The 16,680-nt window shown below is 37.7% G+C and overlaps 1 protein-coding gene and 1 long non-coding RNA gene across 4 annotated transcripts in view; one reads left to right on the top strand and one right to left on the bottom strand.

The window, feature by feature from the left end:
* Positions 1–3,971, bottom strand: part of LOC141145200 (uncharacterized) — a 31,534-nt gene extending 27,563 nt beyond the window's left edge. The window contains exon 1 of the long non-coding RNA XR_012244527.1: positions 3,853–3,971. This is a non-coding gene — a long non-coding RNA (uncharacterized lncRNA). The remainder of the gene's footprint in view (positions 1–3,852) is intronic.
* NFIB (nuclear factor I B) overlaps positions 1–16,680 on the top strand; it is a 595,118-nt gene that overhangs the window by 200,995 nt on the left and 377,443 nt on the right. The window contains exon 1 of one of the 3 annotated variants that reach the window (XM_073635590.1): positions 4,208–4,225. The exons of the other annotated variants lie outside the window; for them this stretch is intronic. Within the exon in view, the coding sequence (XP_073491691.1) occupies positions 4,208–4,225 (18 nt within the window). Of the gene's footprint in view, positions 1–4,207; positions 4,226–16,680 lie in introns of those variants that run through there. 3 annotated transcript variants of the gene reach the window in all.

Genomic DNA, 16,680 nt, shown 5'->3' with positions numbered 1-16,680 from the left:
ATATTAGTATATGTTTCTATAGCATGGTATTTATTGCTATACACTTCTATAGCCATGTACTGTATCTAGTCATCTGTGTTTCTACAGTGTTGTATCTATTCATCTATATATTTCAATAACTTTGTAGCTACACATTTATTTTACTATAGTTTTCTGTCTTTTTATATATATATTTTTCCAATAGCACTCTAGATAGCACTGTTTCCACATCTGATGGACTCTGAGTATATGTTTTTTATAACATTATTTCTCAAAAACATCGTTTTTTTGTAGCATTATATCAACTTTTATACGTTTCTTTAGCATTGTATCGATAAGTATAGGCTGCTATAGCATTATATTAACAAGTATATGTTTCTATAGCATAGTATTTATTACTATACTTCTACAGCGTCTTTAGCATTGTATCTAAATAATATATTTTTTCTATAGCATTTATATTATTTATTTATAAATTTTTCTTAAGCACTATATATATATATATCTGTTTGTGTGTGTGTTTCCACATCTGATGGACTGTGTGTTTCTTTTACATTGTATTGATTAGTATATTTTCTATAGAACTGTATCTAATATTATATGTTACAATAGCATTGTATATATTGGTATATATTTTGTAGCATTATATAGTAGCATTATATATTAAAATATGTTTCTATCTTTTAGTATATGTTTCTGTAGCATTGCATCCGTTGGCATATATTCCTGTTGCATTATATATATTAGTATATGTTTCTGTAGCACTGTATCTATTAGTATATGTTTCTATGACGTGTGATTAATGTATAATGAGCCATATAACTGTAAAAGTTATGCCTGGGGTCGTCTGCATAATACGCACAGCGTGTGTCCAGGAGTGTGTCCTCTTTGCTGGTGTCACCACTCCTCAAAGCATACATAGAACAATACTTGTAAAATGCTCCAATGCAATCGTATAATGTGAGCCCTATCATACAATGTGATCCCTATCATACAGTGTGATCCTTATCATACAGTGTGATCCCTATCATACAATGTGATCCTTATCAAACAATGTGTGCCCTATCATAGAGTGTGAGCCCTATCATACAATGTGATCCTTATCATACAACGTGATCTCTATCATACATTGGGGTTGATTTACTAAAGGCAAATAGACTGTGCACTTTGCAAAGTGCAATTGCACTCTGCAAGTGCAGTTGCTCCAGAACTTAGTAAATGAGGTAAAGCTTCACTCTGCAAAGAATACCCAATCACGTGCAAGAAATTTTTTAAAAAACAGCCTTTTTGCTTGCATATGATTGGATGATGGAATTCAGCAGAGCTTTTCCTCATTTACTAAGCCCTGGAGCAACTGCTTTTGCAGAGTGCAACTGCACTTTGCAAAGTGCACAGTTTGTTTTCCTTTAGTAAACCAACCCCATTGTATCCTTATTATACAATGTGAGCCCTATCATAAAGTGTGATCCTTATCATACAGTATGATCCCTATCAAGCAATGTGTGCCCTATCATACAGTGTGATCCATATCATACAATGTGATCCTTATCATACAGTGTGATCGCTATCATACAGTGTGATCCCTATCATACAGTGTGATCCTTATCATACAGTGTGATCCTTATCATACAATGTGATCCTTATCATACAGTGTGATCCATATCATACAATGTGATCCTTATCATACAGTGTGATCCCTATCATACAGTGTGATCCTTATCATACAGTGTGATCCTTATCATACAGTGTGATCCTTATCATACAGTGTGATCCATATCATACAATGTGATCCTTATCATACAATGTGATCCTTATCATACAGTGTGATCCCTATCATACAGTGTGATCCTTATCATACAGTGTGATCCCTATCATACAGCGTGAGCCCTAACGTGAGCCTTATCATACAATGTGAGTCCTATTATTTAATGTGAGCCCTATCATACAACCCTTTTGCAAAATGCCACATCTTACTACAACGTTCCTGTGATTGCTGCTGCCTGTGTCCATGGAGCATACAACCTGTCACCTGTAAATTACCCAGCTTGTCACTAGTCACTAGTTCGACTATCAAGACTGCCCAGTCTCTCAATATGTTTCTCTGTGAGTGTTACTATACTGAATTATTATGTTCATTGCCCATCGTCCGAGGAATCAGACTGCTGCTATCCTTTGTGCAGCTGATAGGCTATTCTCTGTACAAGCGTCCGACAATTCAGTAAGTCGATTTTCCACTGCTGATTACTGTGCAAGGATGGTGCACATGTAAAAGCTATGTCTGCAGTGTCTCAATCCTACAATGCAGTGTCCTTTGCATAACAGATAACATATTCCTTTTGGAGGTTACAGGCTGCCTTACAAGGCAAGGGTTAGAAAATTCGTATGTTTCCCATTATACTTGGTATTCAGGCTTGTCAAACGTATCCCTTTCTCGGATATTTATCTGCCAGAGACCCAATAAGCACACCTTATTATGAAGCCTGCATAATACATGTCCAGGAAATGTTCATTACAGAAATAGTGGCTGCCAATAAATATATTTTGAGACCATACAATGCAATTTGTTATCAGCGTTGTCACAAATGCAAGTTTTAGTAGTGTGTAAAGAAATTGAAGGACATCAACTTTAAAACAGTTTCTAAATGTATCATCTATGTAGTTATGAGAGGTCGTTTTGAAGTTAACAGCTTTAGCATTTTAGGATTTTTCTGGTGATAAAAGACATGGCCATTGACTGCCTACAGCTGCCTGCATATCTTATTTTATATGTATTCTGCCATCACAGCTCGCCACCATAACAATCAATGTTCCTGCAGGGAGGGGACAGTTATGAGCCCCCAAATACAGACAAATATTCACTTACAAAAACATGCATTTATGAGTACTAATAATTTGTACATCAATCCATAGTGCATTCTGCTACAGGAATTCACATCATAGCTTTCCTTGCAAACTTTTCATAAAATATTGTCTTTGGGCTCATTTAAACCTGTGCAAGAAAAATGCCTTTATTTGAATGAGCCTAGTTTACCCCATTGCAGTGTTTTTACTGGCATAATAAAAATGAAAAGCATGCAGCATTTTTTCGTACGTAAATGTACTGGAACGCATGTGAACGTATTGCAGATGCACGTAATTGCAACTAATTAAAGAAAATGGTTCATTCCAAAAAAATACCCCGCCAATGCATTACAAATGCATATGACTGTGCACGCAGAACTGCACACAATGGCTGCAATGTAAATAAGCCCTTAGGGCTAAGGTCACAAATCTTTAGCCCAATGATAAGAATCTTTATTTTCAGTCATGTGGGTGCGGTTTTTCAAATCTCATTGGATTCCGCTTAAAATGACTGTCACTTTTTTTTCCCTTTAAATAAAGATCACTATCCTGGTGTGTTAGCTTTGTGAACTGAGCCTTTTTTTTTCGCTGATGTACATGCCAAGCCAGCCCTACTTGTCATGTTACCTGTACACAGGGCTATACAAGTGACACTTGGCTCCAGCAGCTCCACCTGTTCTATGAATCAGCCTGCTATCAGCACCATTAAATGGACTGCAAAGGGTTATTAGAGGAGCAGGCCAGCTGTTGAGTCAGTTCATAACTGCAAAAACTTAGAGTTCCCAGGCTAAGCGTACTTATCTGCAGAAAGTAAGCGTTTACATTTATTGAATTAAAAAAAAACATTTCTTGCTCCATTTCTTGTTCTCTAGAGTTAGGAGCCTTAGCTCTATCATAGCACATTTGGAGTTAATAAGGTTGAGCCTTTTGCCGAGAACACAGATTCACCCAAGAGCCCACCATAGGCTCGATCTCCCTAAATACAGCCTGTATGGAAGAGTGATTGCAAAGGAGAAATGGAGGTTACATTACCCAGCCTCTTCACCCCAGTAGTGGCCGTTCAGAATCAGGGAGACGAACAAGTGGCCTTCCCTCCCCCTACAACTCTTCTTGTGGATAGCAAACTTCAACCCTTCCACTCCCCTGCCTCTATGTCCCCCTTGCCAAGAGCTCAGGAGAGCAGTGCTGGCCAAGGATCCAGGCTCTGCCTCCCCTTCCCCTGGCAGCAAAGGGTGGGCAGGGAGGAGAGCTTCCCCCCTCTGAAAAGAGCACAACGTGCAGTCTGGTCGTCTACAGCTTTTCTCCCCTCTGATTCCCTAAACCCTGCTCTTCTTACACAAGAAGAGCAGTATGTGGCAGGCCTGACTTTGTCTTCTCTGCTCTACAAATGCTTTCCCTGGACCAGGTAATCATCAGGTCATTCTTTCCTGAGTCAATGTAGACTTTAGGCCTCTTGCACATGGACATAATCATTTACTGATGTTTTTACGCAGGATCTTGCTGGCAGACAGTGTGCCTTTGGGGGCCGCACACCCACCCCTGCACGCCTGTCAAATTAGGACGCACGAATGTGTCCGTACAGCCACGGCATCCCTATTCAGTAACATAGGTTGCCTACAAACACTTTCAAGCAGCTTAGCTGGATAAGTAAATGGCTCATTCACCCTATACAGGCCTCGGCACTCCATAAAGACCTCACATATACAAGCATGCAGGTGCATAAATGTGCATGCGCGTATACGCGCAGAAAAATATTCTTCATCCTTTTCTGAGAGTATTTCAAGTGACACATAAACAATCAGATGCACTTGTGTATACACAAGTATATGCATAAATTACAGCATTGAATTACAATTATGTACAATTCTGTGTTTGCATCCTTTTGGGCATGCCACTACCACTATGCCACTATGGAAACATTGTATGCCAATAACTTTTAATAAAGAACATATTTTTCCAAATTGATCTACTATTTACTTACTTCGCTGCTAAAAACCCCTCTGGGGGAATTTTTCCATAATAGAGCATTTAGATGTAAAATATGCTATTTTTTAACATTGGACAACAATGCACCTGCATACCTGGAAAAAAGAAAAAAGCTACATACCTTTAAATATGGCCCGTGTGCAAGAGGACTTACTGTGCAGTGCAGTGCTGGCAGAATTACCTTAACATTGTATAGAATGTTTATGGCTAGAGGGGAGTTAAAGGGAGAGATTTACTAAAACTGGAGAGTGCGAAATCTGGTGCAGCTCTGCATAGCAACCAATCAGCTTCCAGGTTTTTATTATCGAAACTTAAAGTATAAAGGCAAAACTTTTTTTTTTTTAGTTTTGGACAGAGTGGAGAGGGATGAGAACTTATCAGTTTTTATTGCTGTCTGTGCCCCCCCCCCCCCTCCCCCTTAGGGAGATTCAACCTCTCTGTTTGTCCTGTTTACCATTATCATTGAAAGTGAAAGTAAAAGGCAAGCTAAAATTTTGGGTTGTCCTCAGAAAAGTAATAGAGGAGAAAGTTTCCAGTTGGGTATTCTCTTAATTTGCAGAGATTTCCTCTTACTTCCTGTTTGGCTATGGGACAGGAAATGAAGGGAAATCTCCGCAATGGGACACAGATGGTGGCCAATGGATGGTTGCTCTACCCAAAATGAAAAAAAAGAAAAAGTTTTGCTTATAGTTCTACTTTAAGTGTACAAGACAAAGTTAGAAGGTGATTGGCAACCATGCACAGCTGCACCAGATTCAGAGTGCTCCGGGTTTAGTAAATCCCCCTCCCCCAAGTGTATCTAAACCCAACAACAGAAATGTAATACTTTATAGCTTAGCGGCTGAATTAGTTACTGTATATATGTTTTTCCTTTATAATCACCTGGTGATCCTGCCAGTAAAATGCTTCCTGTCCTATAATGGAAATGCTCACTTACTGCACTGTATCTATGGAGTATCAGCATTGTCACCCTAGGACAGGATTACAGAACAGCTCCTCCTCTCCCTATCTCTTAGCCCTGGTTCAAACTGCTACAATTTGTCATGCGACTTGAGAGTTCAAAGTTGCATGAGAAGTCGCGCCCCATTGATGGCAATGGAACCGACTCAAGTCGCTTCGACTTATAAAAAGGTTCCTGCACTACTTTGGGGGTGACTTCAACATGACTCGGATTGACTTCTGTTAAAGAAATCGTACAGGGATGTCAGTTTCAAAGTCGCACAGCTTTGAAGACGCGGCAGTTTGAACAAGGGCTTATACATAACAAGAAGGGTGTTTTGTAGTTCACAGAGGATAGTTGGAAATGCTGATAACATTGTTTGAGATTTCAGTTCAGTGCACAGGAGCGTACAAGGACACCAGATTTCTGACAGATACTTTTCTATATTTGCAAAAAATGTACTTGGCCTGAAAAAAAGAAAAAGAATGCAGCACCTCATCTAAGGATTGGTAAACTGCAATATATTACATTTTTGTTCTTGGGTTTAGTTTACTTTAACTATAAACTATGTAGAATCTTTCTTAATGTACGTGGAAATATTTAATTGAAATTCTTGGCTTTCACTTCACAGAGAATAAATTCATACCAACGCGCACTTCTGCACTCGCTGCCACTGCAATGACAGGCACTTCCTTATGTATCACATTCAACAAAGAGGCTCACTTTTGCTAGTAATAATAAAATATAAGGTTGGTGATACGTGGTCCCTGCTCAGCCGTAGCAGTAGAAGAGTGTTAGCTATTGAATAATGCAGAAAGTTTATGGTTGTATTAAACCCAAAACCAAAAAATGTAATATATTGCAGTATACCTATCATTAGATGTGGTGGCTGCACCAGTTTTCTTTTTTTTTCCTTCTGTTTTCACCTGGTTATCTGCCCAGTAACACACCTCCTGTATTAGTGAAACACATCATTAGAGAATGAACACAGGAGGCACAGCATAGATAGCAGCATTGTCGGTCTGGAAAGGGAGGGGTGTGCTAAATGTATTATTCGATAAAGAACCACTAACAAACTGAAGCCAAACTCCAGCTCACACTTCAGTTACAGCAAACATGTTTTACATGAATAAATAAAAGTTGGTCATTTGAATTACCCCTGCTAGTGTTAAGTGGTTTGTCTCATCTAGGTAAACTGATACATTCTGCTGGAGAGCTAGTGCTTTTAAAAAATAATAGATTTGCTGGCTGGATCGCCAAATAAAAACATAAAAAAAGAAAGCCTAAAAAAGGGAATATAATACAGCCGCCAAAACCATAAAATTGCTAAGCTGCAATATAAAAAATGTTTACTTTTGGGTTTAATACTGCATTAGGTCTTACCCTTTATTGGCTAACCTGAGTTATTTAGGATGCAAGCTTTAAGGGTAAGTCAGATCACTTTGTCAGGTTTTATATATTTCTGAAAAAAGGTTCTAAACCCACATATTTAACCACTTCATCCCCGCAAGATCCTGACCAGAGCATTTTTTACAATTTGGCACTGTGTCGTTTTAACTGATAATTGCGTGGGCATTCAATGTTGTACCCAAACAAAATTTGCGTACTTTTTTTCCCACTAATAGAGCTTTCTTTTGGTGGTATTTGATCACCTCTGCAGCTTTTATTTTTTGTAAACCAATCAATATAAGTGTATATTGATTGGTTTGCACAAAAGGTATAGCGTATACAAACTATGGGAAAGATTTATGGCATTTTTATTGCGTTTTTATTTATTTTGAATTTTTACTAGTAATGGCGGTGATCGCCGATTTTTAGCCGTATTACGACATTGCGACGGACAGTTTGGAGACTTTTGACACATTTTTGGGACCATTGACATCTATAAATATGCACTGATTACTGTATAAATGTCACCGGCAGGGAAGGGTTTAACACTAGGAGGCGATCAAGGGGTTAAATGTGTGTTCCCTCAGTGTGTTCTAACTGTGTGGGGATGGGACTAACTAGGAGAGATGACAGATCGCTGTCCCTACTTTATAGGAACACATGATCTGTCTTCTCTCCTTTGGCAGCACAGGGATTTGTGTATTTACACACACAAATCCCCGAGCAGGCTCTTGCGCATCCGATAGCACGTGGCCAGCCGCATCGGGTCCCCCGCTGTGCAGCAGGCGTGTGCGCACCCTCTGGTGGCTCTCCTGGGCAAAGCTGTATATATATAAGGGATTTTGCCCAGGAGATCCATTGTGTCGCAGTATATCTGCGTGAGCCAGTTGGGAACCGGCTAAATACACAGAGTTAAGGCTGGCTTAGATCTGTATGGTGCATTTTAGGTGTGTTGTGCTACTATAGAAACTCTGTTTAATGTGTGTTTTGATGAAAGAGCATTAAAGATGCAGAATGCGTGATTTTTTTGTAATGCATCTCTGTGAACAAGGCCTAAAAGGAGTGGGAATAAAATGAGTCACTTAAGCTCCAAACTTTCTGCTTTGCCATATAAATGTATTTATTTTATTTATTACAGGTACTTATACAGTGCTGTCAAATTACATTTATATTGTACATTCACATCAGTCCCTGCCCTCAAGGAGCTTACAATCTAAGGTCCCTAACTCACCTTCATACATACACATACTAGAGCCAAATTCAAACAGGAGCCAGTTAATCTACCTCTTTGGAGTGTGGGAGGAAACCGGTGTACCTGGAGGAAACCCACACAGGCCCATGGAGAACATGCAAACTCCAGGCAGGTAGTGCCGTGGTTGGGATTCAAACAGACGGTAGTTCCCAAACATCCCTATGTTAGAAGGACAGACCGCTTTTAGACCTACGACCTTCTTGCCCTTACAAACTTCCCTATTTTAGGTCTGATGTCTCTCTTATAAATACATATTCTATCGAATATTTCTATTTTTAAATAAATTAGTGTGCTATTTGTAAACACAATGATGAAAATGTTTCCTTTTCTTTTCCAATAATTTTTATTGAAAATTTACATATCAAATTCCAAGACAAAAGATTGTTTACATAGGATAGGTATTTCAATATACCAAAACATACACCAAGGTACTAGAAGTATGGACATAATAATGTATTCCAACAAATATATTTCTTAGCTCTATGCGTTATAACTTGATAAACTAAAAGAAAAATGATAACAAAAAAGTTGGCATATGCAAGGGTGCCTGTCACTCTTTTAGACTCCATGAGGAGGAAGAGGAGAGAACCATAACAACAAAATGTTTCCTTTTGATGCTGATTGATATATGATTGAATGCTGTTTCTATGTGCACTACAGCACTGTAGAGCATAAATGACATTTTTTTCCTAGCATCATATTTTATTGACGTTGACTGTAGTAGATTGATACAGTAGACTGATTATTATACAGGATTTATAAAGCAACAATAGTTTACGTACACATACACAGTTTGCAATACACTTTATTAATTGTAAGCTCTAACGAGCAGGGACCTCTGATCCTTCCTGTATTGATTTGTATTGTAAGTGTTCTGTCTGCCTTCATGTTGTAAAGCGCTGTGCAAACTGTTGGCGCGATATAAATCCTGTATAATAATAATACAGTAGGAATAAGAGGGCCCTGCTTACAATCTAATGCTGTGCACACACGGTCGGACTTGCCAACGGGATAACCTCCGTCGGCATTTCCAACAGAAGGATTTAGAACATGTTCTCTATCTAAGTCCGTCGGAAATGCCAACAGAAAAAGTCTGATGGGGCATACACACGGTCGGAATATCCAACCAAAAGCTCCCATCGGACTTTTTCTGTCGGAAATTCTGACCGTGTGTACGGGGCATAAGAGAGAAGCCCTTCTTTAATGAATTGGAAGAATACGACTTGGATTGTGCAAGGATGTGTCTTTTAACTAAACTTTTTGGTGCAAAACATGTCCTAGTGTCTTATTTTTTTTCGGAAAGCCATAGGCCTTATATAATAAGCAAAGAAATAGACAAATTTGTAAAATATGCAGTTTTAATTTAATGTGTAACATCTTTTGTAAAATTAAAATGATTTAAAAAAATAATATTCTTCTGCTAACCTCAAATACAGGGACCCCCCATGACCATAATCAGTATTTCCTATGTCATTTTAGCACTTAAAGCTCTAGAGTGCTATACATTTACTAATAGTTTTATAGATTCATTTCACATTATAATTTTAGCATCCCTTTACTGCACTATTATTAAACTCAAACTGTTATGAATGCTAACAGTAAAGGAAATACCTACATTAAACACACAACATATTGGTCATAGCTTTAAAAAAAGTTTTTTTTTTGTTTTTCTTGACTATATAGCAGGGTATTCAAAGGCCTGTATCGAGTGATCAAGCTAACAGTTTTTCAGAACTGAAAAGCTTAGCTCATTTTGGATGCTTGTATTTCTTACAAGAAGCAATAAGGTTTTTATGTTTTAATTGCAGGCACTCAAATCAGACTGTAACCTACAATTAGTTGCAGTTTCCCGAGCAAAGCGATGGAAATCTATGTTCTCTTTCACATTGCAATAAACCTACCATTTCCATCCTGTATATTTCATAAAAGAAGAAGGAACAGAACCATGTATAATTTGTCATTGTGCAATACTTAACACAGATAGGCATGCACAATTACCATTAACTTTATATAAACATGTCTGCAAGTCAGGACAAACAGTTTATGTACTTCAGACTTGTGTGCTTTATTTCTGAAGGGGGGGGAAGGGGGATGTTATCAAAATACATGAAAACCTACACTTGTATGCGCAAACATTCCAGTCAAAATACTCGACTGGTTGCATAGAAATGACCAGACACGATTGATATGCAAAGTAGTTTGTTTGCACTCTGAATATTCCCACCTCATTATCTGCGTTCCGAAAAGTTTGGGAGGTGATGTGATGTGGAAAACATAGAAAGCCAGAGAGATGTCATGGCTTTACCCGCCAGCTGAAAAATAACGTTTGTATTATGGCATATATGGGATAGCCTTGAGCATTTTATTTCTATTACATATTAGGAATGCTTTGTGATATTAATCAGCCATATATCAATCTATATTCTGTCCAGAGGTGATATTAAAGACAGGATTCCACTATATCTAAGTGTTACAGATTTATTTAGAGATACTGGGAGTGATTTAATGAAGAAGTAGAAACTGTTCACATAATAAAAACGTAGTAAGAGAGATGAAGCTTTGTTAATGGTACCCATCCATTCATGTCCTAGCAAAAAATCTTATTTTTTAAAAATTGGCTTTAAACATGATTGGGTATTAAGCACTTCAATACAAGATACTTTTACCCCCTTCCTTCCCAGACCAATTTTCAGCTTTCAAAGCTGTCGCAGTTTGAATGACAATTGTGTGGTCATGCAACACTGTACCAACAAAATTTTTATCATTTATTTATTTATTTTTAAAACATTATTAGTTTATTAGTGATTAAATGATTAAATAAAATTGTTCACAATCGTATACAGAAACATACAAAAGTGTACAGTGCGTTATAACATGATAATGTAATTAGTAAATCCGAAACCTCTCAAAACTTCGTTTCTGAAAAGAGAGTATAACAATACACAGCAAAATCATAAACACATTCTAGTAGGTTATCACGAAAAGTCTCTGGCGAACATTACCAGCATGGTGCTAGTCAGATCATGTCAGATTACATTCATCGGTTATCACACATATATCCTTAAATTACTCTTGAGACATTTTAGTCATCGTATAGTACATAGGAAAGAAAAGTAATGATTAGAGAAGATAAAGAAAAGGGGGTTGTTGAACTCAATTATAGTTGGCACGTATAACTATATTCAGCATTTCAATCACCATAGTAGTAAGGTCTGGTGGTCAATAAGCTTAGATAAGATACATTCAAATACAGAGTGGCCTATCAGGCCCAAAAGTGGGGAGGGAAGGTCAATCCTTCTCTCTGTCAACCAATTCTCAGTAAGTTATATTCTTCCCAAAAAACATTCATGAAACCTTTCAACTCTTTTAGAGGCCTGTGCCAGAGTCTCCTCCATTGTGCAAATTTCCGAGACGAGACTCAACCACTCTGACACAGACGGGGCTTGTGTATTTTTCCAGAAGATTTTAATTTGATCATTTTTTTCACACAGATAGAGCGTTCTTTTGGTGGTATTTAATCACCACTGGGTTTTATATTTGTTGCTAAACAAACAAAACCATTTTGAAAAAAAAAAGTTATAAAATTCATTAAGTAATTTTTCTCCTTCACTGATGTGCGCTGATGAGGCTGCACTGACTGACACTGATTGGCATCACTGATGGCCACTGAAAGGCAGCACTGATGGGTACTGATTGTCATCACTAAAGGTCACTGATTGGCATCACTGGCGGGCACTGGTGGGCATCACTGATGGGGCTGAACTGATAATAAGGGCACTTATTATTAGTGCAGATGTCCCCACTGAGAAAAGCCGCTTATCGGCTCTCCTCACGTGCTGTCAGCGTGAGGAGAGGAATGCCTATACCCTTCATATCCTATTTACACTGTGATCATCTGTGATTGGACACAGCTGATCCCATAGTAAAGAGCAAACGTCATAGGCTCTTTACCGTGATCAGAGATGTGGTGTATCCAAGGGACAAACCGCACCACCGATTGCTGCATCAGTTCAGATTGCCAGCTTCCCATTCAGCACTCCATGGAGTTGGGTTGAGGACTGTCTTTTTAAAGGGAACTTCATCAGTTCAAACTGGCTTTGCAACTTCTCATTTAGTGCTCTGTGGAGTTGGGTTGAGGACTGTCTTTGTGTGGAATTTCATCAGTTCAAATTGGCCTTGCTTGTTTCTAATTCAGCACTCTCCAGACTTGGTTTGGGGGATGTCTTCTTGAGAAACTTGATCAGTTTAAATTGCCCCTGCCAGATTCTCATTCGGTACTTTCCAGAGTTGGGTTGGGGGTGTTTTCTGAGGAATTTCATTTACTTATTTATTTATTTCAGGTACTTATATAGCGCCGTCAATTTACGCAGAGCTTTACATATACATTGTACATTCACATCAGTCCCTACCCTCAAGGAGCTTACAATCTAAAGTTCCTAACTCACATTCATACATACAAGGGAGTACCCGGAGGAAACCCACACAGGCACAAGGAGAACATGCAAACTCCAATCAGTTCAAATTGCCCTTCCCATACCTGGGTTGAAAGCATTTCATCAGTTCAAATTGCCCTTCCCATACCTGGGTTGAAAGCATTTCATCAGTTCAATTTGCCCTTGCCAACATCAGATTCAGCGCTCTCCAGAGCTGGGTTGGGGGACTCATCTTAAGGAAATTCATCAGTTCAGATAGCCCTTCTCATTTGGGGTTTTCCAGAGCTATATTGGAGGAAGTCTTCTTGAGGAAATTTTTAACACAACTGGTTCTGTAACACCAAGGCTGAAATGACTCTGCATTGCTGTAACAAGGCAGAGTGAACAAAGTGAATACTTTAAATAGCATGCATGTGTATGGCACCATTCAATACAATCTTTCATGTCCAGCTACTGGAAAGCATTTTGCAAGCATTTGAACTGCAGTTCAGCCATTTCTTTTGCTGTCCTTTTGTAGTAGGCCTCAATGTTCAAACTCTTTCAATTCTTACCTATTTTATCACTTAACACCCTGCATAAATACTGCTGTTTACTAATTTTTTTTAAAATATTTTTATATGCATTCTGAATGGTAGCCAAACAGGAAGGATTTCACAACTTTGATAAAAATGCCTTTTTTGTTCTTGCATGTGAGTGTATGCCAATTTTTATAAATAACGCCCACCTACACAGATATTCACATTTACATAGACACATCACAGAACATTAGTAAAAAAAAAAAAAGAAAAAATATGAGCTCCTGTTTACGCATATCTATCTTTCAAACACCAAGATCCATTGCTTGTATACTGAATGTGTTTCCTTTGTCAATGGCAATGGCAAAAAGCACCATAACTCAAAAACAAATAGTTTACAAAATGTTAATCACTAAGCTATTACCAAGCTTCATCAACATGGAAAATGGTTATATGGACTTATAAACCTCCAAAGTGAATATTAAGTAAACAGCAGTGTAAAAGGAAATACAACACCCTGTATAGTCATTGCTAAATGATTTCAATAGATAAACATGAAGGATAGAGAGGGAACAAATAGATGGTGTACTTTTACTATATAAATGCTTGTAAATATCAGATCGGATTTATTTCTTTTGAACAATACTGTATACATTTTCTCATGTCTTAATTAGTAGAGTGTGACTATTAGTACTTGTAGTAATAGATAAAGCTGGAATCCAGGTCGACATAAAGGAGCACCATTTAATCCAATTGCATATTTATTGAAAATCATTACTTCTCTTTTTAAATGTTTAAAGTGTTATAAGTGTTTAAATTTATGTCAGCGCCTTGTATTCCTTTGCAGAGCAGGGCTTTGACTGGAAGAGTAAGAGACCCCACTTTGAGCCAAGGCTTCACTGCATTGCGCACGGCAGATAGTCTAATGCCGCAAACACATGATCGCACATTCCGACAACAAAATCCATGTTTTTTTTCCAACGGATGTTGGCTCAAACTTGTCTTGCATACACACGGTCACACAAATCTTGTTGGAAATTCCGAACGTCAACAATGCGGTGACATACAACACGTACAACGAGCTGAGAAAAATGAAGTTCAATAACCAATGCGGCTCTTCTGCTTGATTCCGACCATGCGTGGAACTTTGTGCGTCGGAATTGTGTACACACGATTGGAATTTACGACAACGGATTTTGTTGTCGGAAAATTTGAGATCCAGATTTCAAATTTTGTTTGTCGGAAATTCCGAAGGAAAATGTCTGATGGAGCCTACACACAGTCGGAATTTCCGACATCAAGCTCCGATCGAACATTTCCCGTCTGAAAATCCGACCGTGTGTATGCGGCATAACACTGTGATTTTTCCAATAAGTGTACATAAGGTTGAAATGACTTTACTGATACAGTGATACTCATTTATCAAGATGTTGGTATTAGGCAGACCTGGCTTCGGGCACTGGCAAGATAGTGAGTTGGTACCCTCTATGGTACCTTTTATAGAATAAATAAAAGTAAATGCTATATGCTATATAATGGACATGTGTATCATGGCAAATAATAATTTTGAGAATGCTGAGCCTTCCCATGATGTCAAATCTGGAATTAGATTGATGAACAAGCAGTCTTTACTGCAGTGGAAAAAATAAGGTTAGCAACCTGGATATGATGTCTGGCACGAGTGTCCGTATATTTTGCTGTTTGCCTGACATTTAGCTTATCATAACTGATAGATCCTAATGGCATAATTAGTAAAGTTGATTTACTAAAGGACTTAAAAATATATACTAAAATAAATTTTGAAAAGTCAACAATCACTACTCCCTTAGCAAATCTATCCCCTTGAATGGGTTTTGTGAGTGTTCAGAATTTGTTTATGAACTGGCATATATTTTCACAATCTTCCTCTCTATTGTATTCCTAATACAGGTCTACATTCCACTGTGAAGTAAGGCCTGGTGTACATTAAAATTAATATCAGCATTGTGGCTGTGATGTTTATTCTAGTGGCAACAAAAAACTCATTCGCCTAAGCTCAGGATTCCTGATCCTTATTGTTAAAAATAAAAATATTAGAAGGCCAGGACATTCAGATGCATAGGCCTGTCTAGTCTTCTGATGCACATTAGGCAAAGTAGCTCATCACCATTGAAGGCTCATGCAGTATTTGTTAACAAGACCCAAAATCAGAAAGCCTGTTATGACTTGTACCCAGATATTTCTTCTATCTGCATATATGTGGATTTTTCTTTCCACACAATTCAATGATATCTTTTTACACCCAATTCCATGCATTTCATTTTATTTTCCACCAAGGTTTTCTCATTCAAATATTTTTGTAATTCATTGTTTGTTTTTAGGCCAAGGACATGGCATTTTAACGTGAAAATTATCTTTTTTTTTTGGTTGAAGAGAATAATTCAGATTGGGTCTCTTGACTCTAGATCCCCTACCCCCTTCGCCCTTCACCCTTCGCCCTTCGCCCCTCCCCCTTCCCCCTTTGCCCTTTCTTCCACAACAAGTGTATAATTACTGATACTATATTGGTTAGGGAGAGCTTTGAATTTCCAGATCAGTTCACCTCTATGTTATTTACAGTAAGTGCTTATTTTTTTAACCTTCCTTGTTTACAGAGTTCTTGCCCTTTAGGAGCAAAGTATATGTAATAATTTCTAAAGCAAAACATATTTTTTACCTGATTTTTTTTTCATTTTACCCCTCAATCAAAAACATTTCTGCATGGTCTAATTGCTCAAGCTTACATAAAAAAAAAAAAAATTACAGACAGTTATGAAAAATTACAATATTTAAATTTATGTTCAACAAGTCTTAGGAGACTCAAAATGAATTCATGGACCAGGGAATATCTAATCGTGGTGGAATTAGATTTGTGTGTATGTACAGTATCAGTAAATTCAGGGGAGGTCATATTTACAACATTACCAGAGATTGATCATTTAGAAAAATAGGATCAAAATGAGTAATTACTAAACAAACATAAAAGTCCATTTAAGATGTCGACCGTACACTGAATTTTTCCAGAGTTGAGCAATATTAATCTTGACCAACGAATAAATCAAACGAATAAGAATAAATAGTGATAAATTCATGATGTAACTAATATTAAAAACGAGCAGGGTTAATTATGTTCCAAAGGTGCATATTAAACTCATAGAATAATAATCAATGAAACATCATAATTAACTTTGCCAATCAGCTTTGGTAATTGTGCATAACAGTTTATAAGGTGCACAACTGGCAAGTCAGTAATTTGTTCAACTTTAATAACATTTGTTGTTGCATGAAAATCAGTGTGTTTTTTTTTTATTTTTTATTGGCTCTAAA

Source organism: Aquarana catesbeiana, linkage group LG01, assembly GCF_042186555.1.
Source record: "Aquarana catesbeiana isolate 2022-GZ linkage group LG01, ASM4218655v1, whole genome shotgun sequence".
NCBI lineage: Eukaryota > Metazoa > Chordata > Amphibia > Anura > Ranidae > Aquarana > Aquarana catesbeiana.
Note: the sequence above shows the minus strand (reverse complement) of the source record. Positions and strands in the feature narration are given on the sequence as shown.